This window comes from Lissotriton helveticus, chromosome 3_1 (assembly GCF_964261635.1).
Source record: "Lissotriton helveticus chromosome 3_1, aLisHel1.1, whole genome shotgun sequence".
Classification (NCBI taxonomy): domain Eukaryota; kingdom Metazoa; phylum Chordata; class Amphibia; order Caudata; family Salamandridae; genus Lissotriton; species Lissotriton helveticus.
In genome coordinates this window covers 452,028,610-452,056,106 of record NC_136061.1, presented here as the reverse complement: position 1 = coordinate 452,056,106, position 27,497 = coordinate 452,028,610, and the positions used below count along the sequence as shown (strand labels likewise).

Sequence of the window (27,497 nt, the reverse complement as noted above, 5' to 3'; positions counted from 1 at the left end):
GAATCGGTAAATACAGAAATTTTACCGATTCGGTAATAGGAACATCTGAATGCTCCTACATGTCCCCCCTTCTTATTTACCGATTCTTAATTACCGAATCGGTAAAATTCGGTAATTAAGATTCGGTAAACAAGTCCTACCTACATCGGGCCCTTAGTCACTAAAAAGGGTTTATTTTTCAAAAATTCACATCTCTGGTTTCCTACAGTAGACTTTTTTCCATTTTGGTGTCATTTAAATCATAAAATTATTTCCAATTTTTATGAATTGCTGTTGGATTTCTATTGTGTCTTACGTATGTAATGTATTGCTGTTTTTTTTAAATTGCTTTAAACCCTTGTCTCTTAAGTTAAGCCTGCCTATTCGCAGCCAGCTACCAAGGGCTGAGCAAGGGAATAATTTATTGAGACCGTGACTGGACCTTATATTTTGATTATGGCCTTTTTACTAGTGGTAGGTACCTACCTACATCTAATAAGTAACCACCTTTCAAAAGCAACTATATCGATTCCATATGTTTTAAGAAAAGCAGTGAGGATCTTTATTTTCAACTGTTGAGGGGAGCAAAAATACACTTTGAAATTAAGGTATTTTAAGTTTTATTAATACAATCTAAACAAAATTACTACCTACAGTAGTTTACAAATATCCCATTCTTCTGAAGGAACCAACCCTGGGGCTCATGGCTCCCCAGTCGGTGTATCTCCTGTACTCCCCAGGCCTCAGGTAGTATTGACGTCCTCTATAGTTGGGCTCTTCATAAAAAATCCAGTGCCCCTCAAACACATTACAGGAGTGGATGTCATTGAAGTGGAATCGGTCATAGACATTTGGGCAGTCATCTGTGAAGTCCATCATCTGCCCTTTGAAGTCACTTTCCTCATACAGCCTTATCCGGAAGGTGCCACGGTACTGTGAACGTGAAAAGAAAAGAAGAGATGCAAAAGATCAATTTTTAGATCAACATGGCATACCACTGCAATATCGAGTTTTAAAATATCATGATGGCAAAATATCAGGTCCTAAATAACTGCTATTAAATTATTGTGAAAGTATGAAGGTAAGTATGTATCAGTAAGCATAGATTAGCTACTCTTTGATTCACACATATGTATTTTGACAAAATATGTTACCTTAAAGATAACATAGATGTAAAGTTAAGAATTGTACATCTATGTACCTTATATTAATGTCATTTAGGTTCCCAATATTCAGGCCAATATATTTCCACACATCAATATATTTTTGTACTCAATATTCTGACATACAAGTGATCCACTTACAAAACACGTGTTTTTGACTAAAATGGTATTGAAAGACCCTGTATATATTTATACAGTATTTATACAGAATGTTATTTCATGTCTCATTTTGAAAAGGAAACTGTATTATATTCTTTTCGTCAAACAGAAAGATAGCTTGACAGCAAACACTATAAAGATATGTTTTACCAGAAGATGAATTATCTAACTGGAGTTAGGTCTTCTATTACCAAAAGCAGATAAATTAAGAATGGATAACAAGGGGACACATCACATTAGGTAGGATACCTGCACCCCATTGATTATAGGTATGTCTAAACTGATATTTCAAGATTTCCACGGTGTTACCAATCATTATATGGACTATGCTGAGAATTCTTTAGATTCATTGACTATTCTGAACACTGGCTTCTGGTGATAGAGACCCTGCATTGTAAATTAGGCACTGTATTTCAAATGTTTGGCCTTACAATATATGATCTAGACCACCCAAACTGCCTAGTGTGGTGTTGCTTCTTTGCTCTCTGCTACCTTACAATATGACTCTGACCCACACAAAATTAAATGCAAGACAATCACACATGACTTTCATTTAGCAAACAACATCCATATAGTTAAAATGATGGTAAACGGAATATTGGTGAAAATGATGGCAGACCTATAAATAATGTTGCTAGTCAATGAAAGGGATGTTATGCTGCCCTAAGTGATGTAATCCAGCCTATTCTGAGATGATACTAATGATGCAGATATTCCATCCACTGTATTGGAAGTGTCATAGGCTGTAATGCACTTGTAATATGGTGGATGGGATTTCTATCATGTTTGTGATGGATGGGATAGCTGCATGTTTGCGATTGAGTATCCCATCTGTCAAACTCTAAATGTGTGCCATGGTGTTGATCACACCAAGAGTCAAGTTCACAGTCAATTTAATCCATGCCTTAGCAGTGTTAAGTATTAAACTTGCACCTCATTTCAGGAAAAAGGACTATATTGTGTCTTGTAGGAAGGAAATACAGCCTTCAATGCCCATACAAGTTGCTGTAACGGCTAAATGTGTCCTGGCCCAGCTACTCTTTCCATTCTACTAGGGAGCACTTCACACTTGAGACTGGACAGGAAAGAGTCAGAGAGGCAAATATATGCCATCAATTTGTTTGTTGTATATTTAAAGATCATGTTAGCACAGTCAGAATACAGACCTCTCAGTATATATGGGCCTTGTTGGCTACACAAGGACAAGTCATGTGTATCTTACACAATCTCTACAATTTATTCCTGCATGCTTTCAAAGGTTTTTCATAAATAGTTGCTATGATTTATTTACTCACAAAATCCAACCTGTGGTAGATAATACCTGCCCAACACACTGTAAATAGATTCAGGTCTGATCATATTATACAAAATTAACAATTTAATGCTGTTCTATAGTGCATCTCTGGGGGACTTGGCCTTTTTGGATAAAGTTCCCTAAACATTTTGCTTTCCCCCTAGACCTTTTTTCTGACAGAGTTGCCAATTTAGATGCTTTGGGTACTTTGCCACTGCTGATCAGTGTCAAAGTACAATTGTTCCCTGTGTAAATTGTAATGGTAATTGGTTGGCCATGATTGGTATGTTTGCCTTACTAGTAAAGTACCTAGTGATGTGCACAGTGTGTGCGAGGGCTAGTAATGCAAAGGCGCGCGAAGAAGGAAACTCCGGCCTGCAGTGTAGGGCCTGCGCACAGTTTTCTAAGTTAGCATGTTGTCCTGACCAGTGCAGCCACTGGTCAGTATTTACTTTCTCTTTTGCATACACAGTAGGCACCCCTGTGGTAGGTCCCGGTAACCCCTGTGCAGGGTGCAGTGTAAGTAAAAGGCAGGACATATACTGAGGTGTGTGCTATGTCCTGACAGTAAAAAAACACTCCATTTCGTTTTTCACTGGTGAAAGGCCATCCTGCCCGTAGGACAGAATGGGGGAGGCTGGGTATTGTGTTTTGTTAGCCTAGTTTCCTATACGTTTAAAATGCAGAGTTGAAGTTTAGTATGTATGAACTCACTGTGTCATAGAGTATCTTTCTATGAAAGTGGTTTTGTCACTGTGTGTTCAGAAACAACTCTTTTAGAAAGTGGCTGACTTTCTGTGCTTTAAGCATTTATGTGTGGCTCTGTTGAATGTGGATTGACTGTCTGGATCTGAGAGGAGAGCAGAGCTGGGGGAGGTCTTGGCCCAAGATAGAGGTTGAGATGGTACAAGGCTGACCTGCATCTGGAGAGTAGGCGAGGAGAAGCCCCGGGAGGTGTAGAGGCCTGGGTTGCTGCTATAAAACAATTGACCCGTCTCCTGCTGAGTGATTAAGGATCCAGACCCCCAGTATCAAAGGGAGAAAGGTGACACTGGGAGAGTGACACCAGAAGTGATTTAGGCAGGTGTCAGGGACCCCTGAGAACAATGAACTTAAAAGACATTTATAGGTATAACTATGAGAGCTGAGATGCCTGAACTTTGGAATGGAACATAAATGGATTGAGACTGAAAAGGTTTGGACCTATTTTGTGGTTAAGAGGAACCTCTGCTAAGGAAGGAACAACTGAAGAGACTGCTGGGGAAGGACCAACCCTTGATTCGTGATCTGGGGCTGGTCTGCAATTTGCTGTTTTAACCAAGGAAGAGGCTGTTGGGACTGTGCTTGGTGCACTGGGTCCCCCTGCTTGACAAAGACTGTGCTTTGTGCTATGTCTTGTTACCCCAAGGGCCCGAGGTGAGCTGGCTCCCTTTTTTGAAATACAGGAACATAAAAGTTTCTGGAGAAGTTTCAAGCGACCCGGTGGGTGCGTGTTGTGGCAGCTTGAGACCCTCAAAGGTGTGCCCTGTGATCTTGGACACACGGAGGAGGAGTGAGACTCAGACGCGCTGGGTGCCTGTCGAGGTGCACAGGAGGCATGAGTGAAGAACGCCTAGCTAACGTGTGCATCAAAGGGGAAGTGAGTCTCAGACGCTCTTGGTGCGTATCTTGGTGCACCGCAGGTGCTGGTGAATAGCACCTGGTCAGCATGTGCATAGGAGGTGGAGTGAGTCTCGGACGTGCAGGGTGCATGTCGTGGTGCACAGAAGGTGTTGGTGAGGAGCGCCTGACCAACGTGTGCATCAGATGTGGAGTGAGTCTCGGATGCGCAGGGTGCGAGTCGTGGTGCACCCAAGGCATTGGTGAAGAGCGCCTGGTCATTGAGTACACCGGAGGAGAAGTGAGGCTCAGACAGGGTAGCGTGTTGTGGTGCAGCCGAAGGCGTTGGGGAAGAGCGCCTGGATATAGGGGCAACGGAGTTGGCGTACGCCTCAGTGAAGCAGTGTGCATGCTTTGGTGCAACCTGAGACTGTGGATGTGATTGGCGGTGTGCCGGAGGAGCTGAGCTGCCACGCTCCACGCTGAGTCCCATTGATAAAGTTCTGCACTGAAGGCCAGTTCATTAAAGGAGGAGAGGAGAGTGGGGTGGCGCACCCAGGTAATGCGGATCACTACCTGGGCGGGCGGCGGGCTGCGGGCTCGGAGGAACACTCTCTCGGCCTCTTAGTCCTTCTGACGACGTGAGCCTTTCCTTCGGCTGACGAAAGGAGTGGCAGTACTGAGGCCAGAGTAAGAAGTTGCACTATATGTCATCGTTGAAACGTGTGGGGGGCTGATTGTCGTAATGCACATTGCCAATATTGCTGCTAACGAACTGCCAGACTGTCTTAGGACGCCTGACATTATTTCTGCATAATGAAGTACACGATTGTAACGCTATGCAGTGCATATTTCTCCATTGCAAAGTACAGGATTGCTGCGGCCCGCATTGCATTATTTCTTCATTACAAAGTACATGATTGTAGCTACGCATTGCATTATTCCTTAATTGCAAAGTGCATGATTGTAGCGGCCCACATTGCATTATTTCTTCGTTGCAAAGTACGTGATTAGGGTGTGACGCATTGCATTATTCCTTCATTGCGCAGTACATGATTGTAGCTGGACACATTGCCTTATTTATTTCTCCCATTGCAAGGTACCGGGGTGTATCGTTACGCCCTGTATCATTTCTCCTTTACAGTACAGGATTGTATTGTTACGCAGTGCACTGTTGTTTGTCCATTGCAACGTGTGTGATTCTAGCATTGCAACCAGCATAGCATTTTGAAAGCGATGGTTAGGATTTGAACCTACCAGCCAGCCGGAACGAATATTACCCTTTATTATATGTTGGTTTTTGTTTCCTGTGGTCTGATCGTATAGCTTTTTATATAAAGTTTATACTTGTTTTAATCAAACTTGTGTGGAGTCCATTTGTAGTGTCAGCAGGGGGTTGCTGTGGGTGTGGTTACACATACTGTATACTCATGCCTTGTAGATGGGCCTGGCTGCTTGTGCCAAGCTACTAAGGGGGTGAGCAGGATTATCTCAAGCGGTGTCCTTACTTGGCCTAACGTTGAGTGAGGAGTCCCGGGTCTCGCATTTGGTGACAGTGGTGCGGGGCGGGGTACTCCGGCTTCCAAAAATCTCCCAAAAATATGTGATTCAGATTAGATGGCCAGCATTTGGACCAACAGCCTCATTAGCATCAGAACTGTCCAATCCTGCTTAAGTTTGGGAAATACCTTAAGGTACACCTCTTTAAAGAGCACTCCCTCATGATGCAACAACAGTCCAATTTGCCTCTTCAAACCAACTACTACCCCTGCATCCCACATGTTGACTGAGTCTTTGCTTTATACCATATGCAGCGCTCCTCTGCTTTTCAGCTACGGGCACACTATATAAATACCACATACATACGTGCATACATAAAAGAACAGGGTGTCATGGTTGATCAATGTATTTTTATACGTCTCCCTCCATACTAAAAAGGATGTGCAGGGCTTTAATTATCAAAACTGTTTGGAGAGACAGAAGCACAAAATATACATTTTCAATATTTGTGTCTTTAAAAACCAAAATAAAGTTGTTAAAAAAGCTGAAAGCATATGGGAGGAACCTGGACTTACTTCAGGGATCATTCGACAGGACCTGATAGTGTCATTGTATCCCATCCACCGCTGGTACTCGGGGTACTCCCCCATCCTCAGATAGTACTGGCGCCCCTTGTAGTTGGGGTGCTCATAAAGCATCCAGTTTCCATTTTGAACACGGAGGGAGTTGCAGCGACTGAGGTGGGAGTGCAGGTCTGCACTATCAGAATTGCACTCATAGGAGCGGCCACCAAAGTTTCTGTCCTCGTAGAAAATAATCTGTAAAAAGGATGATAAAATGAAACATTATATAAGCTATTGGCTATGCTGTGTTGCACCCGTAGCAGATAACTCTGTTCTCATTGACCTCGATGAGATAGACTTTTGTCATAATCCTCAAACTTGCTATCTAATCTCATATTTACACTTTCTGTTGAAATCACATACCTTAATACTAAAAAGTGGCTGGTGAATCATTCCTAAATCTAGCAATTTTCAAGACCTTAGAATGGGTAAATAGACCAATGACACATCCAGCTTTCCAACTGGCTGTTGAGAGATCCAACTTTAGAAAAGTGTTGAGCCAATCACACTTTTTATCACACTTTTTCAGCCGGTACTTTTAATCCTGAATTGGAGGACACATGAAAGAATATAGATAATCTACCATCTATAAAAGTACTGCTGTACATAGAGTGGTTCTAAATCTGTGCAGTAACATAAGAAAATAAAAACCTAAAGCACCTACATGTGGATGGTGACTTCATACAGTTGTTAGGGTTGTGTATCTTTATTCGCCTCACACAACCCCAGAACTGCCCCTTCTAAAACGATGTTGATGAGTGGTGGGCCAGGGAATTAATTGTGTACCATGTACAGGACTTTTCGCAAGGCGAGGGTAGGGGGTCACTAAAAAGTTCTCAAGTGATTCTGTCTTGCTTTCAATTTGTGTCTGTGGGCTTTGAACACTGTCAGTGGTTAATTTGAACCTGTGGTAGCAGGTGGGACTCACCAGCACTCTATTCTGAGGACAATGAGTTATTTCTCTTAAACTTTGATCCAGCACACGAGAGGAGCACACAAAAGGGAGGAATTAAGGTAGAAGTTGAAGAAAAAAAAACTGTGACAAAGAGAGAAAGTTGGGACCTGGAAGAGTGAGATAAAAGGACAGTGATTGTCTGGTGGTGGACGAAGGGGAATGTAGTGGAATCAGGGCTACAGCGAACATAAACTCACCTTCTCCAGTGCTCAAAACAAGTCAAATATTAGGGGCGTGGTTTAGCAGCCAGCAATGGCGGACACATGAGTGAGAGACTCTGCAATGACCTGGTAATTATTCACTTAAGACACTGCAACGGGTGGCCTGACGCTGTACCAAATGCCACGCTGCCGCCGGGGGTCTGCCACCGGTGGAGGGGAACCACGGCAGCCCGGAGATCGAGTTTTGTTGGAATGCTCAGACCCTGCGCATGACTCTGACCGGGCCCTGCTAGAAAGAGCTTTCTGCGACGGACGTTGGTCTGGGGGCTGGGATGAGTCGGTCCCGGAGCCTACCAATGCAGAGAGAGACGAACGGACTGCAGAGGTGGATTCTGGCCCAGGACGGGTGACCGCGTACCCACTGGGGGCCCGAGCCAGTTGCTGTTGAGGCGGCGCAGGCCGGGCGAGATCGGTGGCACTGTAGTCCCCCTGGGGGACAAAGCTTGGCAGCTGGACCACAAATGCAAAAGAACGTCGGGCCCAGACCTGGGGAGATCGCTGACCCAAAGGCGGGCCTGGGGACAGATCTGAGGAGCAGTGTGCCTGATTTGCGCCCGCAGCCTCCATCCAGCCTTATCCTGCCCGAGAACTAAAAAAACACGTGGAGGCAAGAGTTACTGTGAACCAAGTGGTATGGCGGCTTGATGTAGAGCTACAAAAGAGCTGGCTGTGGCACCCGGTCTGGGTTTGAGAGGCCTGGTCGGTGCGGCTGGCCATAGTTGAGTGCGGTGAGGTACCCTGCTTTGGGGTGGGCCCTGCTTGGCTGTGCCCCCTGGACCGGGCGACTGTAGTGGGACGATCTACGGCCATGAGACTCGGTGGGTGGCACCTTGGAGGAGCCCCATTGAGACCGCTGGGGAGGAAGGTACAATGCCCTGAGACCACCCGGACTGGGCAGCCCAGGGACGAATGAAGTAAAGAGGAGGTCCTGAGCCACGGAAAAGTGACTGGTGCGATTTTCTACCCCCCTCACTACCTCGAATACCGCAGCACAGAGCTGGTGGACCTGGCCATTGCCTGACTGAGGCCTGCCACCTGGGACGCGGGAGCCACGGGAGAGAGGGGCCAGTTAATTCTGTAGGGACTGCGGCGCACTGTGCTGAACCCTTAAGTGTTGCAGACCTGCAGGGTCCCCCCTGCATGCACCCGTCGACAACAGAGTACTGCATTCCTGCGGTATAGTGGAGGGCACCCTTGTGGGTACCGAGCAGAGGCGACATCAGGGACACCTCAGGACAATATCATACCCGAGCGGCAAAGATGGGCAAACATAGGGCAAAACCAGTAGAGACTGTCACAGAACAAGAGGAGGGACAATGGGAGCAGGAGCAGAGAAATGCGGGGCGCAGCAGCTTGAAGACCTCATACAACAACAACTTGCTAAGATTCTAGAGGCAATCTTAGATTCAAAAGAGACACTGCTTAAAGATATAAGCACAGTGTTGGTGTGGTTTGGCCTACTCCGTGCGGAGCACCAGAAGATCAACGAAAAGGTGAAAGTGGTGGTATCGAGCCTTGAGGAGCTGTCCCCGGGCCACCAGGTGATGGTCAAACAGGTGGCAGAGCGCAGGACAGGGTTCAAACACTGGAGCGTGGGGCAGAATATAGTTAAGGGCATAGCCGAAGAAACAACATCCGCATTTTCGGCCTTTCAGAGGAGGTTGAAAATGGCAACATGATGGCCTATTTGGAACAATGGCTCTGCACAGTGGTTGCACCGGAGGGGCTAACACAGTTCTACACCCTGGAGAGGGCACCAGGTCCCAGCACGCCCGCTGGTGACGGGCCGACCCCCGAGACCAGTAGTGGCCTGGTTATTGCATTACATCTTACTGCACTAGGCATGATCAGATAGCCAATTTGAAGTAATTTACAGTCTTGTCTCCATATTCCCGGACTATACCCTTGAAGTGCAAATCCCGCCTGCTTCTTGGAAGTTAAGAAGGCACTGAGATCAGAAGGCTTCCAGTAAGCTCTTATTTTTCCTACCCAACTTCGCATAGTAGTGGATGGTAAGACACATTTCTGTGAAGACGCTTCAACTTCATGGGACTGATTGGAAGAGTATAAAACCGAGACCGCTCGGGTTGCGCGAAAATAGGCGCTGACCCACCAGAATAGGTGGGCTGAAAAGTGTCCCTCACAGACTGAGCGAGAAAGGGCAGCGGCACACCAGGCAGGGGCTGAGATTGTGTGGTAAGATAAGTCCCACATGCTCCCAGAGGGGCACTTGGGGTTCGGACTCAGACTCCTCTAATGGAGACAGCCTCAACATGCCACAAGTAACCCCAAAAACTGCATATGATATCATATAGTTGAGCCTGTACTGAGGAATGGCACTGGCTCAGTGCCTTGCCTCTCCTTGAGTTTGATTAGGCGATATCGCCCTGGTTGGACTATTATTGAGTATGGTGCACGGCAAAGGCCCTGATATTTGACACGCTCTTGAGAGATATCGAATATGACCCTCTGAAGGACATTACCGTAGCTGGTTTGGGCCTTGATTGTTTTTTATAGTCATATGAAGGGTTTGGGCGGACAGCAGTTGCCCCACTGCTCGGGGAATGGGGATTTGGTCCATGTTGGGATTCTTTTTTCTGTTGTTTTTTGTTGTGCAAGGCTTGGCATATTTGTAGAGCGGATAACTGACTGCTTTTCCGTTTAGCTGGATTGGAAGGGGGGTTGGAGGGTGGTGGAAGGGGATGGACTGCCTCACCTGTGATGTCAACACACTGCCAAGCACTGTAGTTCCTTACGTGAAAAATTAAGGGGATGGGGTCCACGTCCAAACGCCATAACATACATAATTATTTAAAGTGACAGGGAGTGCAGATAACTCTCCTGCATGAGGCACATCTGCTTCGAGCATAGGTAGAAAGAATGTGTAGGCTTTGGGGAGGGCAGGTCATGCTACATCTTTCTCAGTGTATGCACAGGGGTGTTAGTCTGGGTTAGATCCAGGGTACCCTTTGAGCTGACATGGTCCATAATAGATAAGGAGGGCAGATATGTCTTTCTCACGGGTAGGCTAAATGGCCAACCTTTCTACTCAAATAGCGGACATGATGCTAGGAAAGGTTATAATGGGGGGTGATTTTTATATAGTGATAGAGGTAGACTTGGAACGTTCTCACCCTCCCTTACACGGGGCTAAAACCCGACGAGTGGTGACTGGATTGGGGAGTGGATGTCACATTGGGAATTGAAAGATATTTGGAAAATCCAACATGGAGAGACATGAGAATACTCATTTTACTCCCCAATGCACCAACTGCACACACGACTAGACGCCTTTTGGTGCTACCCCTCCCTCAGCGGTTTTATCATGGGTACGGAATATCTAGGGCGGACCCTGTTGTATCACAGTCCATTGCTGCTGACATACAGGCCGCATGGAGATAGACTTCCCATTCCTACATGGCACCTCAATCCTATGTCTCTAGAAGATGCACTGTTTACTAGCACCTTGCACTCCCTTGTAGAGAGTTCTTTACTGAAAATGAACACTCCACTTCCTCTGCATTAATAGAGTGGGAAGCGTTTAAGGTGGTGGTGGGAGGACACTGTGTGGGGCAAACTGTGGGAGTGTGTAAGGTCCTCCACAAGGACTTGTTGGCTAAGGAGGAAGAAATTATAAGACACTCTATGCCGCTCCCACTGGGGCCCCAGCGCGCTTATCAGTGCTTTCCTTGGCTCGCTAAACCTCCACATTTTAAATGCAGAGGCAAGAGAGGAATTGGGAGGACCTGTGACCCTGCAGGAGGTGCAGGGAGCCATCGCCACTATGGCCAATGGGAACACTCCTGGCCCGGATGGCCATCCGGTGGAGTTTTATCGGAACTTTGGGAACGAACTGGCTCCAAGATTGATTACCTTGTATGCAGAGTCGCTCCAGGTGGGTCATTTGTCAGAGAGCACGTGTGATGCACTAGTGATCCCACTCCCCAAGACTGCAGCCCCTGATGCAAGGGTAAAAGATTACAGGCCCCTCTCCATGCTCAATACTGACTTTAAAATATTTAGCAAGGTGTTGGCGCTTAGACTATTTCCATATATGCTGAACCTAATCCATGCCGACGAGAATGGATTTATGCCTTCCAGCAATATATCTTACAACCTCAGATACTTGTACTGTATCACCCAGAGGCACAATCCCTCTGACAGGCCGCTATTCTGTCCATCGACCTGGAAAAGGCCTTTGATATGGTGGAGTGAGACTTCCTGCTAGCGATTATGAGGTGCTTCGGTATGGGAGATGACTGGGTGGCGTGGGTGTGACTATTGAATACGCACACCACAGCCAGAGTCAAGACTAGTAAAAACATCTCACCACAATATCAAATAGAGCGAGGTACCCAACAGGGATGCCCCCTGTTGCCGGTACTATTCGCCTAGGCGATAGAGCCCCTGGCTGAGCTACTTCGACAAAGAGGGGAAGTCATAGGCCTGGCAATAGAAGGGAGGACACATATCATCTCCCTTTATGTGAATGACATTCTGGTCTACCTTTGCCATGCTACTAGGGGTGTGGCGCATGCTCTGCTCTCCAAGCATTGCTTGGAGACATTTGGGGAGCTGTTGGGTCTACGGGTTAATAAATGTAAAACATACCTGTTCTCTGTGGCTGGACCATTAGAGCGCCCTCCGATCTACTTGCAGCCGTTAACTGGGCACCAGTTACGTTTAAATACCTAGGTATTCAGGTCTTTCAGTAATTGGAAGATCTAAGGGGTGGTAGCTTGCATAAAGCACTTAGATCACTCTAGTCCAGCGTTCAATTCTGGGGCATGTTACTCCTTCCCATAATGGCTACGTTCTCCCTGGTGAAAATGGTGAAGTTACCCGGCTTATTATGCTATTTCGCAAACTTGCCAGTAATGATGCCTGCGGCATGGTTTCACACTTTTGACTAATTAACTTGAGACTTAGTCTGGGGAAACGGTACACATAGAGTGTTAGTCCAGATTCTGAGGCATCCTATAGAGGCAGGGGGCTTGGGAGTGCCACATTTTGAGCTCTATCAACTGGCAGCCCAGCTGCAGTGGCTGGCCCAATGGCTGGAAGGAGTCAATACGGAAGCAACCTTTTTAATGGAGCCCAGTCAAAATCCCAGGCTGCTGCTGCTGGCCAAACTCTTGGACCATACAATAAAAGTTCCCTATACCTCGATATTGCAGACCACAACACTACAGTGCTGGAAACGTTGCAACAAGAAAGTACCTGATACCCCAAAGTACTCTCCGGGTTTACCCCTGGTGGGGCTGCCACATGAGGAGTCGTAGAGTGCCATAACTGCGGAACAGATGCCACCATGGGTGGCGGTGGGACTTGAGAACGTGGGGGATTGTCATCAAGAGGGAATCTTGCTCCCCTTTGCAGAACTGGTGGAGGGAAGTGGCCTGCCCCCCCCAGCCAGTTCCTTATATATGAGACTTTGCAATGAGCATTTGGGCAGTTATGGGGTCGAAGTAGAGAGGAACCGGGAACGAGCGGGGTCTGATCACCCTGGGCACAGCCAGACACCAAATGAAATGGTTATAAGCGTCCCTGCTGTCTCCACAACTGAAACTGAGGGGTAAATGGGAGATGAATCTGAGAAGGGAAATGACCGATAAGGAATGTAGCAGAGTCCTGGAATCCCCTAAGAAAGTATCACGGAATACACGATTGAAATATGTTCAATTCAATTATGTGCATAAGACATACCTGACACCACATAGTATATTTGTCACTTTTGGGGGAGGGCCGAGGGGATGCTCGAGATGCAGCCGGGAAGACGCAGACTTCCTGCACATGACTTGGGATTGCGGGACCATACATTCCTTCTGGCATGAAGTACTCTCTAAATTATGTTTTTCTTTATTCGAAAATAAACAAATAAATGGGTATATATATTTCGCACCCAAAATAAAAATGTTCCTCATATAATTTCCCTCAATGTATTATAGAACTACCATAGCCCCTATAAAACAATAAATACACTCAAACTGCATGAATACTATTATTGAAATGTGTTTTTGAATACACTGTGCTCCAACATTTCGTAACGAAAATATGTAAAAAATGTATTTTACTCATATATATATGTGGTTGAAAAATATAATCACATAAAATGAGTTCAAGCATAAAATTCCTTTATAACATAGAGTCAAATATCCTATTCATTATAAGATTTTTTTAGGATTTTTTACTAGATATGAAGTCTTCATGTATATCTGTTACATCCAACCTCTTAAATTATCAGGCAACTTTTCTTGATGAAACACAAGTGTTTGCAGCTGACGACGCTCGTTTCGGTGCAAAGCGACCAAAGGGACCAAAGGGCACCTTCCTCAGGGCACACACCATAAAAGTTCATGAGTGGAAGGGCAACCAAAATATAGCTGATTACTTGGTACCATTTCATATAGAAACTGAACTCCAGCACTTCTTTAAACAGCGAAAGTCCTCAACAAACAAAAAGCAGCAAAGAAGTGTGTGCGCTTCTCATATCGCATTGCATCCCTTATAAGTGTCCGCGAATATGAATTACGGTTGCCTCTTTTCTAGATGAATGAAAGTTACTAGACATACAGAAAGCAGAAACAGCAAGGGGTATTCCAAATGGTGCTCAGACCACTTCTGATGGGAGATAAATCTCTGTGCCATACACTGACAACTGGAACCGTACTGTAGGGGGTAACAAGAGCAATCAAGGCTAAAAAGCATTGGTATTCAGCACTCCGACCTTCAATAGATCCATGCACTGGTTTCTGAGCCAAACATTAAGGCACACCACATATTATTTTACAAATTAAGCACTGTTGCTTTGCTCCAAAGTACCATGGGATCCTACCATGGTCATCACTTTCTTGGTGAAGTCAAGAACTCCGGGCTTGCTCTTTGAGGTGATTATGCATCAGAGACTCAGATACAGTCTGACACAATGAAATAACACTCAAAATGGCCCACCAATCACAGGAATGAGCTATAGCTACGAATGCTTGTCTTTTTCTTTACAAAATGCATTAATAGAGAAGTAAAATGGTGATCATCAAGGCAAAGTCGAAGGTTCTAACAATTTCTAGGCCCATGATTTAACTATACATGTTATTGTAGTGCTACCACCTCTACATGCTACAGACACTGTAGCACTGAGTTAGATATTTTATGTTAACTATGGAGAAATTATGATTAAAAGCAACATTTAGTTGGAAGTGCTGTGTGGCACAGGATGGAGCTCAGGCAGACAAAACATCTGTTACTCACAGCTATTCTCTTGCAGAATCCGTGCAGGTGAGAACTGAGTTTCATGTTTGCTAACAACTTTGACTTCACATGGGAACTTCTAGGAAGTGTTTCTGTGTAAAGCAATCCACAGTCTCAAATTAAAGTTGCATGGCATAATTTATCCAATCATCACAAATCTCACTATTGTGCTTGCCACCTAAACAAATCACTGATGCCATTTCCTTATGGCACGGGAAGTATGGGTGTGGGGAAACTACAGCACTCCCAACAAAGTCCATGCTTGAGTTCAGAAGGTGAATCAATAATGAAGATTCCTTTACATCATGTTTTTAGCTTGTCACATTTGCTCTGTGTTCAAAGAGCGAGTCCAAATGGCAGGCTATGTCTTCAGACAAATTGTGGGTTATCCTTTTAACATGGAGATTAGTGTTCACGTTTCTTTCTCTGATTGGAAAGTTAGAGGACTTTCTAAAGTGAACTATGTGACAATCTTCCTGGGAAACAGTGAGTGTGAACGGCAAGGCTGTAGCATGCCACGTTTCTTCCGAACACAGAAGAACCTTTAAATACCTGTAAACGAACTTTACAAATATTTCAAATATTGGAGGAGTGTGGCTCAATGGTTAGAGCGGCAGAACCTGATGCAGAGTTCTGGCCTGGGACCAGGGTTCAATTCCCACCTCTGCGGGTCTTGGTCTCAATTTCCTTGGACCAGACAATTCTCGCCTCGGTGCCTATTCTAATCATGGGCCCCACGCTGCAACTCTGGGCAACAGCTTGCTTAACCTCCACACCGGCTCCAACAGCGCTGGGATGCCTGGCTTCACCCTGGGGGTGCCCAGGAGTGGACACTTCACAGGGAAAGCCAGGAAGGGTTCCACAGCGGTATGAGTAATAGCACCAGGCAACCGCTTGGTGGCAGTGCGCTCTACAAATACCTTGACATTTACATTTACAAATATTTCAAATATATCAGCGGTTGGGAAAATACATGTTTTATAATTCTGAAGAGTAATGGTAACAGAAATGTTCATACTCATAACAAATCAAGACACTTTACTTGGTGATGTGCACATGATAAAAATATGCTGAAACCGAATTCCCGTACATTATCGGTTGTGCGCCGTATAGTTTTATCAGTCAAAATGCATGTTCATACAAATTTACTCGAAATTTCAATAGTAAATATGCAGTCTGAAACTAGTGACAATGTGCTACAAACTGATGCTTTAGTAATATATCTGTGACAGTGTCCTCCAAAATTCACTACAGACTACACATTACACTCATAAAGAAGTTCCTGCTGAATAGGTCTGGTAAGAAAATGGCATTAGAGCAATGTTGAGGGTGACATGTTTGATGTCCAGTGTTCCTTGACTTTAATCTATGTAATTATAAGCCAATGGAGATATGTAGAGGCTTCTAAGGAAATCCAGCATAAACTAGTTCAATGTACTCACTGTTCAGAATCAAGCTCAGATATACTCTTCCCCATGGTGTATGTCGGGGTCAGAGCAGGGACGGTGTCTCTCAAAACAGGCTTTGTCATCTGAAGCTGTTCTGCAAGTCTCTGTTGTAATTGTTAATGGTCCTGCTTTTGGGTCTGACTGGGCAGCTAGTTAGATGAATCTGGGATCTTGGATGTGCTTTTTCTCATCCAGCAGGAGTTCACAGCAGGTCTTTGTTACAGAGGATATACGTATGGTTTACAGAAGCAGGTGCACATCTTTTCTCTCCCAGAGCAGCGCCTCTGCTCTTCCTTATTACAGTAACATGCCTTCTTCTATGTAAGCTCAGAGAGCGTTATCCAAAGTCAAATGGGTTCTCACCTGATGGCAGTAGAGGGCAATATATTTCTGCAGGCTTAGGCTGCAGCTATATCCTCGTGTCTAATCATCACGCTGCTTTGCTTAAAAAGACTGTCAAAGCACTAAAAAGTGCATTTTTTTCGGGGCTCTACCACAGGTCTTATAAATGGTTCCCAGCCACTAGACTCTGTGAGTCCTTTCACAGCTGCCTTTTACATGGCAGATATCCCTGGTCTTCTCATGTCCATAGGTAGAGGGAAGTGCACAGGAACGTTCTGTATACGAGGTGTGCATATGATGGACAGGCTTTGGGCTATCTATATTGGGAATCCAGGCTAGTAGAAGAACAGGAAATCATGGAGAAAAAACGGGGTCTCTGAGGATCCAGCTAATTACAGCACTATTATAGGGACATTGTGTAATGGGAGTCGAAATGGACTAGCCTTTAAATCATCTCAGCTGAATTTGCATTTTGGTTCACAATCACCACATGCAAAATTCACAGCACTCAGAGAACAGAAGATTGCCTCATTCTGAGTGGCTTATCAAATGTTACTATGTGTGGAATGAAAAGGCACTTGCCACTGTGCTTATTTTTTAGTTACCACCAATCATCCAACTCACAAATGTATATTAACCACCCTACATTAGCAGTGAGTGCACTCTTGGTCCCTATTGTGTAGCCGAGTACTCAACTTCACTAGTAAGAGTAATTGAAAAAACAAACTCGTCAAGTGTACTTGAGATGTCTAGGCACACAAGGTAGGAAAAATACAAAGTCAAATAGTAAACACATAGTGAAAGGAAGATACCGCAGACCAGAATAACATAGGGTACTGAATTTTAACAAAAAATTTGTATAAGTTCAACTTAACCTTATTGTGCGCTTCTTCAGCCACCTTTTCGTTGGCTCTCTGGCCACAAAAACACAAAAATACTTAGGTCATTATTATTATTATTATTATTAGTATTATTATTATTATTAAATTACATTTGTAATGCGCGCAGATACCCAAAAAGTGTTTCCCGGCGCCTAGCACGCAAGTTGCTAGAAAGCGAGTGGTAAAAAGCACATTTACTGCTAAAAAAGCCAAGTTTTAAGATTTCTTTGAAAGCTCAGATAAAACAAGTCATTTTTCAAAGACTCAGGAAGAGAATTCCAGATTTTGGGGCCGAGACAAGAGAAGGAGCAATCTCCCATTCTTGTTAATTTGAATCTGGGAATAACTTACAGCCTGATTCATCAAGCCGAAATCGGCTCGCAAAGGGCCAGATTCTGAGAATATGGCCCTTTGCGAGCTCTATTTTTGCATTTGGGATTCATCATCCCAAATGCAAAAATCGGTAATAGCGATTTCGCTATTTTGCGAGGAATTACATTTAAGGAATCTCTATTTGAGATTCCTTAAATGCAATTCATCATCCATTTAAAAATTGCGAATTCGCAATTTCGGCCCGCTATTTACCGCGAGGTCAAACCTCGTGGTAAATAGCGAAAACTTAAAAAAATGCTTTTAAAAGCATTTTTCTAAGTTGCATGTTGCACACACACATGTCCTTTGGACATGTGTGTGCACAACACCTGTTTCAATTTGCATTTAAGGGGTGCTACAGGGTGTCCTTTGGACACCCCTGGCACCCTTTAAATCGCTATCTTATTTGCGATTAGCTAATTGCTAATCGCAAATAAGGAATACTCCCCATTCATTCCTATGGGCCTTTTGGCCCATAGGAATGAATGGGGAGTTATTCCTTATTTGCGATTAGCAATTTGCTAATCGCAAATAAGGAATGTGTAGGAATCGCATTTCTGCATGCAATTTCTACATGAATCCCGTTTTGCAAGTCCTTAATAGCGATTCCTTATGAATCGCTATTAGGGGCTCGCAAAACGGGAAAATTATGAATCAGGCTGAAAGTCCCGATAAGCTGTAGAGCACAGGGGACGAGAAGGAATGTAGGGATGGATGAGCGCTTGCAGATACGGTGGTGCAACCCCTTGTTTTATTTTAAAGATGTAACACAAAGTTTTAAATGTAATTCTTTGATCGATTCGTAGCCAGTGGAGGTCACGAAGATAAGGCTAGATGGAAGCCTGTCTGGGAACTTTGCAGAGAAGGCGTGCTGCAGAGTTCTGCACTACCTGTAACTTTCTCAGTACTGTTTGACAACAACCAAGGTAAAAAACGTTGCTGTAATGGAGGCGAGAGGTGATAAGTGCCTGGACTATCGTGCGTTGGGTAGAGACAGGGAGCATCCAGATGATTTTATGAAGCCATCTCAAGATCGTAAAGCAGATGGCAGCCACTTTAGCCGCCTGTTGTCTCATGGAAAGATTTTCATCAATGATGAAGCCCAGATTGCGGACATGAGTGACAGGAACGGGAAAGGGATCCATTTCGTGAGGCCAGTGGTGAGGGCCCCATAGGTCCATATGCTTACCTAGGTTAACAACCTGCGTCTTGTCCCCATTCAACTTCAATAAATTGAAGTGCAGCCACTCTGTCACTTGCCGTAGGCCACACTGAAGGGCAGATGTTGTAGTGTCTTAGGTGGTGGACAATGAAAAAACAATCTGCGTATCATCAGTATACGTATAGAGGGATAATCCTGCCTCCTCCACGATTTTAACCAGGGGTCTAACGTAGATGTTAAAAAGCAAGGGGCTTAAAATGGACCACTGTGGGACTCCGTGTGCTGATGCACAGATCTTAGATGATGACTTGGCAGAAAAGACCTGAAAGGTGCGACCACTGAGAAATGAGGCAAACCAAGATAAGGCGATGCTATCGAGCCCACCTGAGGGCATTAAGCAAGATGTTATGTGACACGGTATCTAATGCGGCACTCAGGTCTAGAATGAGTACCGCTGTTTACCCTCGGTCAAGATGTTGGCGCAACTTCTCAGTGACCCCAAGCAGAGCAGTTTCAAAAGAGAAAATGCCTCTGAACCTGGATTGAGAGTAATGCAGATAACCTACTTTTTCTATGTACTCAGTCAGTTGCGTATAAATATGTTTTTCCAAAATGTAATGATTCTGCAGTTTCCTCATGCTCCTCACCAGAGATAAAAAATGAACTGTCTTATTGCTTACTTCTCAACCTTCATCAGAGATCTGCCTTCCCCTCAAAAAAGTAAATAAAGCATTGCTAGGCAGTGGTCAGTCTGATTGAGTCGCTGACGTCAGGCACCGCCTCCATTAGTCCTCCGGTCAGAAACCCCGTCAGACAGTGGAATGCATTACAAGGAGCAATCACTGTCCACATGTTCCTGTGATTATAGTGATGCAAGTAATGTAATGCAGTCAACAGACACAGTTTCTGTCTGAAAGTACTTGTTGTCATCAGTAGATTAAGGGAAATTCATTGCACGCAACTACAATGTCACAACTGTGAACAGACACCTCTGCACTAGTCCCATACACATAAATGCTTTTCTGAGCTTCTTAAATTTAAATCTGATGATTGTGCTCACAGCAAAGAGAGCATGCATCTTAAAAGTAGGAGTGGGTGAATAATTCCCTTCCACCTGCATAGTTTGCAGAGTTTTGCCCACACCAGATTTCACTTGGAATGTGGACTTCCGGCAAAACTCCTCCAACCACCACATGTCAGTGTTTTGTTCTTGCATGTGAGAATTTGCAAGCCCTTGCATGATTTTCGGGCTCTAGAACGACTCCCAGGGAGATTTAGCAACACGGGCAGTAGTGGCAGGTCGTGACCATTCGCATTGATAAAGCTGCCACTCGAGTAGAAAATCTACTCGAGTGGCAGAAAGAAGAAGCACCCTCTGGCATGCCATGTGGCGTCGTATATGTGCTAATTTTAAAGCACCAAACAAGCTCCTGGTGCTACAAAATCAGTGCCATCAACGCAACATGCCAAATCCCGTCCGCTCTCAAATTCTGCAAAATCTCACAGGGTTTTTATGTAACTCTGCAGCATTCCACTGAGTGAAACACCCCAAGATCCACTCACCTCTTCATAAAAAGGATGGTTAAACATATCCTCTAGTAAACATCTATATTCACATGCCAAGATGACAGTAGGTATTATACCCAAACTTTTACATATATTTATTTGGATTGTGATCCAGGACATTTTGGGGTAAATTTATATTCATGCATTGCAGTACACCAACCAAAGGTGCTGTGCTGCACTGCATTATGGGAAAAGGTGAGAGCAGCACAGCACCATATCCCAAATTTGGCACAGATTTTCTATCTCCCTGTGTTAGCACACATTAAGCGGTCCTACGCCAAAATATTCAGCAGGGAACCATGGGTGTGTCTGTGATGTGGAGAATAGATTTTGTACAGGAAGGAGAACCTCCCAGTACAAAATACAAAGCTTTGACATGGTACAGCACAGATGCAAATTTATATATGTTTTGGGAAAACCTATTCCTAAATTCATGTCAGCCTCGAGAAGGAGTAAATGTTTGCCAAAACACTGTCTATCAATGTTAGTGGGTTGGGATTTTCATCAAAACACTTGCATCAAATACCCATGCACCACCCATGATACGCCCCGTTGACACAATTAGCACAAAGGGTTGCTTTTTGTTACTTTGAGGCTACTTTCCATCACAAAACTTGCTTTTCCATGAAAAGAAAATCCCAAATCAAAACTTCACACCAGTTTGTGTCTGTTTTGTGACTCATACCCAGTGCAAAGTGAAGATAAATTTGACCCTTTGTGCTTAACCCCTTCTACGCTCATGACGAGTTACGCCTCTCGTACGCTCATGACGACCTGAGCTCGTCATGTAACGCGGTTTTCCGCAAAAGTCAGCGCACAGCGGGAAAACCGCTAGCGCGCATGCGGTTAAACACTTAACTGCATAGCATTTGGAAAATGATTACAATGTGCAATTAGCAGTGCCCTAGCAGCAGGCCCCAGGCGCATGGCTTACTGCAATGATTTAGTTGAAACCATTCTGGAGGGAGATCGGGTGGCTTGGAGCTGAGGGGAACTTTTCACTGCAAGGGAACACTGACCGCAATGACCTTGGTAATGAGGGGAATGATTTCAAGTTAATCCGGTAGGTTTTGCTCTTCTGAAGGACAAGGCATAGTTTATCAGCCTGGTCTCAGATCCTTGGTAAACTGAGGCTATGCTACGATGTAGTAGTAAAGTTCATCAATAGTCACCTATTCAGTCAGTGGTAGAAGGGAAATGAGAGTAATCTTTTGAGCAGTACTGGCTGCTTGACTACACCCATTATCTATGGGGCGAGCTAAATTTAAAAATTATATACAAGACTTCTTTTTCTCATTTTTGCTTAGCTGGGTAAATGGCAATAGCCAGTGATCATAGCTAAAGGCCTGGTTGGCTAATTCTTCTGGCATAGGCATCTCTATATAAGCATTTCATACCACTAATGTGATATTGTCACCATTACACCCCTTGAAAGGCACCTATCTTTTACATGAAACATAATTCATGTACATCGATGCATTCCATAATTTCACCAAATATTTTGAGATCTATTTAACTACATTTCTAAATAGACAATGTGTTGTCCAGTTTTGATATTTCTGTATTACTTTGCTTAAAAATTGTGTTCATCAGCATTGTGGTCGTGTATAGCTCTGAGGCTCGGTATTATTGAAAAGCTGATGATGGAACTCATCTCCCTGTGAGAGGGTTACCATGAAATACAGTGAAAATTGTTGCATGCTCTGTCCTTCACGCATCACTGAGATGTGTGAATACATTGTTAATGAAATTAACATGCATAGTATATAGCCTAGAGTGCACTAGAAGTCACAGCCAATGTTAACTATAGAAAGGGCTGCCGATCCCTAATAATGAAGCATCAATTACTGTTGTGTCTCAACACCCTACCACACGACTATTTCTAGGGTTGATCAGCCGGTTGCTAAGCACATTGGTAAGCTAAGACTTTTTTTCTGTCAACAAACTAAGAATATATAGGGGAATACAAGTCATCCTTTGACTTCTTAGACTCAGGACCCTTCGGCTATTGGCTGGGGCATTGTCAATCAGCCCACAAGCGTATTTTACTCTCAGCGTCTTTCTACTGTCTGTTTGAAACTATTCTCTCTCCTCTAATGGGATGCACGAGGGGCTATTGTACATCTAAAATGCTTGGTCATTCATCATACATTCACTATCCATTTCTGATAAGCACAGTAACCAATCACACATCTGCCCTGCTGGTGAGCCGCAGCTAACATTGTGATTGCACCTGACTACCCTTCTACCCTACCACCAGAATGCTCTCAGGTCACTGCTTCCTTACTGTGTACCCGCGGCACTGCTTTAATCCTCACCTGGTGCCTTCTATCCCCTGCCAGCGGCTACTACTGAGACATCCTAGCAGCTGCTGCCCGCTGCAAAAGAACATTGGTAACTCCAGTGAGTGTGGCTTATAAATCACTATCTGAACCAGACCTGTTGGATTTACAAGAACGGTGGAACACAAATAGATCCCTCTCAGCAATGATTTCCCAAATACTCACAGTAGAACATTTGTTTGAAGGAAAGTGTTCAATGGTGTGATTTAATTTTGTTTTTGCTTTTTTTGCATACTTTTTTATCGAAAGAATGAATGAGATAATCTACAACCCACATTTAAATGATTAAATGTCCAGAAAAACAATAGACATGCCAAAAATATCAAACACTCTTTGACCGCTTAAGTCAGTCACTCAGAAAGCTACGTCACCCTAAAGACAAAGAAAGTGATGGTGGGTGGGAGGGGATATAGAGAAGCCAGGAAGATAAAAACTGTGAGGGGAAAAGTCTCAAAACAGTAGGCCTCATTTATGAGGCCTTGCGTCAGTTTTGCGCTTTCGATGCGTTACTTTTTGTGATGCATCGGCGGCGTAAAACATGCCTCCTGTTGCGCAATAAGCAGGTGAGTCACTTTGTAAACCCCTGCGCTACATTATACCTGCGTCAGATATAATGTATGCAGGGGGGCATTCCCCCGCAAAAACCCTTGTAGAAGTGACACAGTAAAATCTTGCGCCTGACTCACAGCAGGCGTAAGACTGACGCAGGCCCTTTCACATGGGGGTTGCCCCATGTGAAAGGACGCATTGCTGGAGTTGCGTCACTTTTGTGACACACTCCAGCAATGCGTCACTTCAGAAATACTGACGTATCTGTAACTCCTTGCGACATGATGCGTCATACATTAAATATGACGCATCAGGTATGTCGCAAGGAGTGCGCACTGAGGAGTGACGCATTGCCGCTTTCATACAGCGATGCGTCATTCCTCATAAATGAGGCCCTGTGTATTTAGCAGGTACGAAAGGAGATATCAGGGTGAGCACTGGGAGAAATACAAAGAGCGATCTTTCCCGGAATGCACGCAGTCAATCTCATTGGTGATTTAGAAAAATTGTCTTTCACAAGCATTGCAACCTATCCTGGCCTGCTTCCACCTGTCCATAAGTTTGTAACAAATAATGCAATTATAGCACAGTGCTCTAGGAAAGGCTAAATACGTTTTTCGTTGAGCTATGAGCATCTACATCACAAAAGTGTACAAACGAACTGTTCGAAGCAAATTAATCTATCTCAGCCGTCTGTATTACAACATAAGTTAAAAATTAACTCTGTTTATCAAACCCTTGAGGGATCCTAACAAATGAGTAATTGATAATATAGCGACATCGGGACAATAAGACTTAAGGAATTTCTAAAGCTAAAGCCCGACATGTTGCCTTACCTTTCCCATGTTGGCTGGTGTCAGTCAGAAGCTGTGTATTCAGTGCTCAGAGGCCCCAGCCCTTTTATACACCATGGGCACAAACGCTGAAGTCCGGATACAATGGACCTCGCTCCAGCCCTGGAAGGGAATGTATAGCTTTCTGTATTGTTGCACTGTAATTGAGGAACAGTCTTCTTTTTCAGATTCTCTTTTTCTGTTTTTGCCTATTGTGGGTTAAACCTAACTGCTGACACTTTGCGTAGAATACAGTTTTCTGGAAACATTTTGTCAGCTCCTGAGCAAAACAATGTTAAATATTTCTGGAAGCCTAACACATGGAGAACGCTTTCATATTTTGAATGTGTTCACAGAGCTTTAGGGGAAACATTTATTTTTTTGTCATAGCGAGGTCTGATACTTTGTTAGTCTATCCTTAAATCCCTAAATTGGTTTTCATACCATTTTTATTCGATAACCAAATATGTTAAACTAAGGTAAGCAGATTTGGTCATTCAAGATCCCACAGATATCTTCCACAAATGTTATTATGACACTTTTGAATTCCTAGAAAATATATATGTATATCTCCAATATAGAAACACCAGTCCAGTTTTTAGACACAACATACTTAAGTCTTTCAGTACTTAATTGGCAGAAGAAGTGCTTGTGCTTAAAGCTCGGCTCAGAAGCCAACAGCTGGCACTGACTCATGAATATGATGGTTGGCAGTCTGGAATACACTTCATGCCTCTTTAATCCACCACCAGACAATCCCTGCCCCTTTATTTCACTCCTACAGTTTCCTCCTTTGCAATATTTTTTGGGTATTTTTCTTCCTCTGTCTTTCCATTTTGTGTGTTTTCCCTTTCTTGCTCTTGGGAAATGTATGATGGGGAAACATAAGTGGCGGTCCCAAAAAATGAGTGCCAGTGGGCACCACTGGCAACCACCAACTCACATTATGCACTGAAGTCTTTCCACATGTAACAAAACTATTAGTGGGGAATGTAGTGTCTTATAAATAAAAGAACGCTGGAACTCTTTTGGCTCCCACTGTATACTGTAGGCCTGTGACGTAAGTGTTTGGAAAGATAAGTTAAAGGCAGGCTATGAATGTTGAGTTCTGACTTACACCCAGCAGAATAACGATGTGTATAATTGCTCTCTATGTGTCACGTGATTATTTGCGAACACCTGGGGGTTGGCAAGACACTACAGGTATTACACCTGACCTTTGCTTAAAGGTGGATGTTTAGGAAAGCTTAAACAGTGGTTTATTCATTTTTACATCCAGAGCTATGAGATCTTGAGTTCCACGTACTCATATGAGTGAAGAGTTTAGCTTAGGCCTAGTCTATTAACACTGAATCATGAATCACTAGGTTAGTTTCTCTGCAAGGCTTTTAGAAATAGTATAAATACAGTGTTTTCAACTCTCTGGAACAGAGGTGCAAACCTTCAATGCAGAAAGCGTACTGGTTTGCTCCACTGGCAAGGCTATTGATTTATGTTGGTTACGCCCAGAAATAACATGGCTTTGCAGGCCCTAAGCAGCCTGCCCATTCAGGAATCCTCAGTAAAGGTAATAGTTGAGGCACCACATCCTCAAGATAAAAAGCAATTCATGTCATTCTATGGGATATTTGAGTCCCATTTGAAATGTGTGTGCACACTATCCTGATGCAATGGGTCCGATCAGAATATTGTTGAGCAAAAGGAAATAGGATGCTTGTGATGTACTACCTCAGTGGCCAACACTGCTTGAGAAGAGAGGAGGAGCAGGAGCTTACTGAGGAGGAGTATGACCTGATGAGGAGGAGGACATTCACCCATGAAAAACATCTCCATGAAGACCACTTAACTAGGCAGCATTTTCTCCCAGAATCAATTCTGAATATTGCTAGTCTGCAGCTATAAGCTAAGCAGCTATGAATGATTGTTTTGTCTATGCATTACTTACCTCCACACAACCTCAACTAACAGATGCTTATGTATAATCTTCTACACACGCCTCCCATGAAGGTGCTACGTTGACCGATAAGCAATAGGGGTGGCTGTTATATTTGAGATCATGTTGTGGTGCCATCACAGAAATGGAAGAAAAGTGTGTGATTTCAGGCAAATATTGAGAATTGCAGAACATTTTGAGTAAGAAAAACCTTGTGGGATCCATCCAAGGCACACCACTATGGACTCCCCTGGTTATCTAGTTTTTAAAAATGTCTGTGATTCATAGGTTTGCATGAGTGGTACAACAGCACGGCTCCAAATACAGAAGCTAACTTTATTCCTTATCTCCCAATGTAGCACTTTAGAGCCATTTGTGCTGTGGTCTCTTGGCTCACCGACACAAGTGAGGTACTATTCTTATCGGGAATAAGTTTTAACTCAGGGTGGTATGAAATGTATGGCTCCCTGAAGATTCCAGAACTTTCTGTCACAGAAATGGTAGTAAAATGTGTTTTCATCAAAGTTTTATATTTGCAACGACTTCTGGGTAAATTTACCTTGAGAGAGCCATGCAAGTCATGCACCCCTGAATGCCCGTGCTTGTCTAATTTTCAGAAATGTTCAGATTTTCCTTGGTGCTGGCTGAGCTACAGTCCACAATCCACAGCTACCCACATTGCAAACAAAATGGTCTGTTTTGACTGGAAAATGCGATGTATCTATGTGGCATTTTGGTCTGTTTTCAGTTGCCGGCACTAGGCCTACCAACACAGGTGAGGTACCATTTTTATCGGAAGACTTAGCGAAATGTTTAGTGGAAGTTTTCTGGCTCCCTACAGATATCAAAACTTTTCATTACAGAATTGTGAGGAAAATGTGCTTTTTGTAGTCAAAGTATGAGGTTTTCAAGGGATTCTGGGTAAAAATACACAGTCCAAGCCGCACAGGTCACCCAACATTGGATACGACTAGGTGTCTAGTTTTTAAAAATGCGCAAGTTTGCTATGTTTTCCTAGGTGCTAGCTGAGCTAGGGTACGTTTTGAATGGAAAAATGTGATGTATCCTTGTTGTGTTTTGGCCCATTTCCTGCCTCTGCCATTGGCCTACCCAAAGCCTACCCACACAAGTGAGGTACCATTTTTATTGGATATTGGGGGAATACTTAGTGGAAGGAAGTTTGTGGCTCACTGCACATCCCAGAGCTTTCCATCACAGAAATGTGAGGAAAGTATATTACTTGAGTCACAGTTAGAGGTTTGCAAGGAATTCTGGGTGAAAGGAACTGGTGAGAGCCATGCAAATCACCCCTGCCTGGATACCCGTAG

General features: G+C 44.0%; 1 protein-coding gene across 1 annotated transcript; it reads right to left on the bottom strand.

The window, feature by feature from the left end:
• Positions 1-582: 582 nt before the first annotated feature.
• LOC144824597 (gamma-crystallin-1-like) lies at positions 583-24,336 on the bottom strand. The gene is made up of 3 exons (XM_078683649.1): positions 24,240-24,336; positions 6,270-6,512; positions 583-912 (listed from the first exon to the last, which is right to left on the bottom strand). Exons 1-3 carry the CDS (start codon positions 24,246-24,248, stop codon positions 640-642), a joined length of 525 nt encoding a protein of 174 aa, XP_078539775.1. The 5' UTR covers positions 24,249-24,336; the 3' UTR covers positions 583-639.
• Between the last annotated feature and the right edge of the window lie 3,161 nt (positions 24,337-27,497).

What these genes read in the sequence shown, in the direction of transcription:
- LOC144824597 (XM_078683649.1), bottom strand. An exon ending in CCTGTCGAATGATCCCTGAA is followed by an intron (nt 913 to 6,269) that starts GTAAGTCCAGGT and finishes TCACGTTCACAG; the next exon opens with TACCGTGGCACCTTCCGGAT.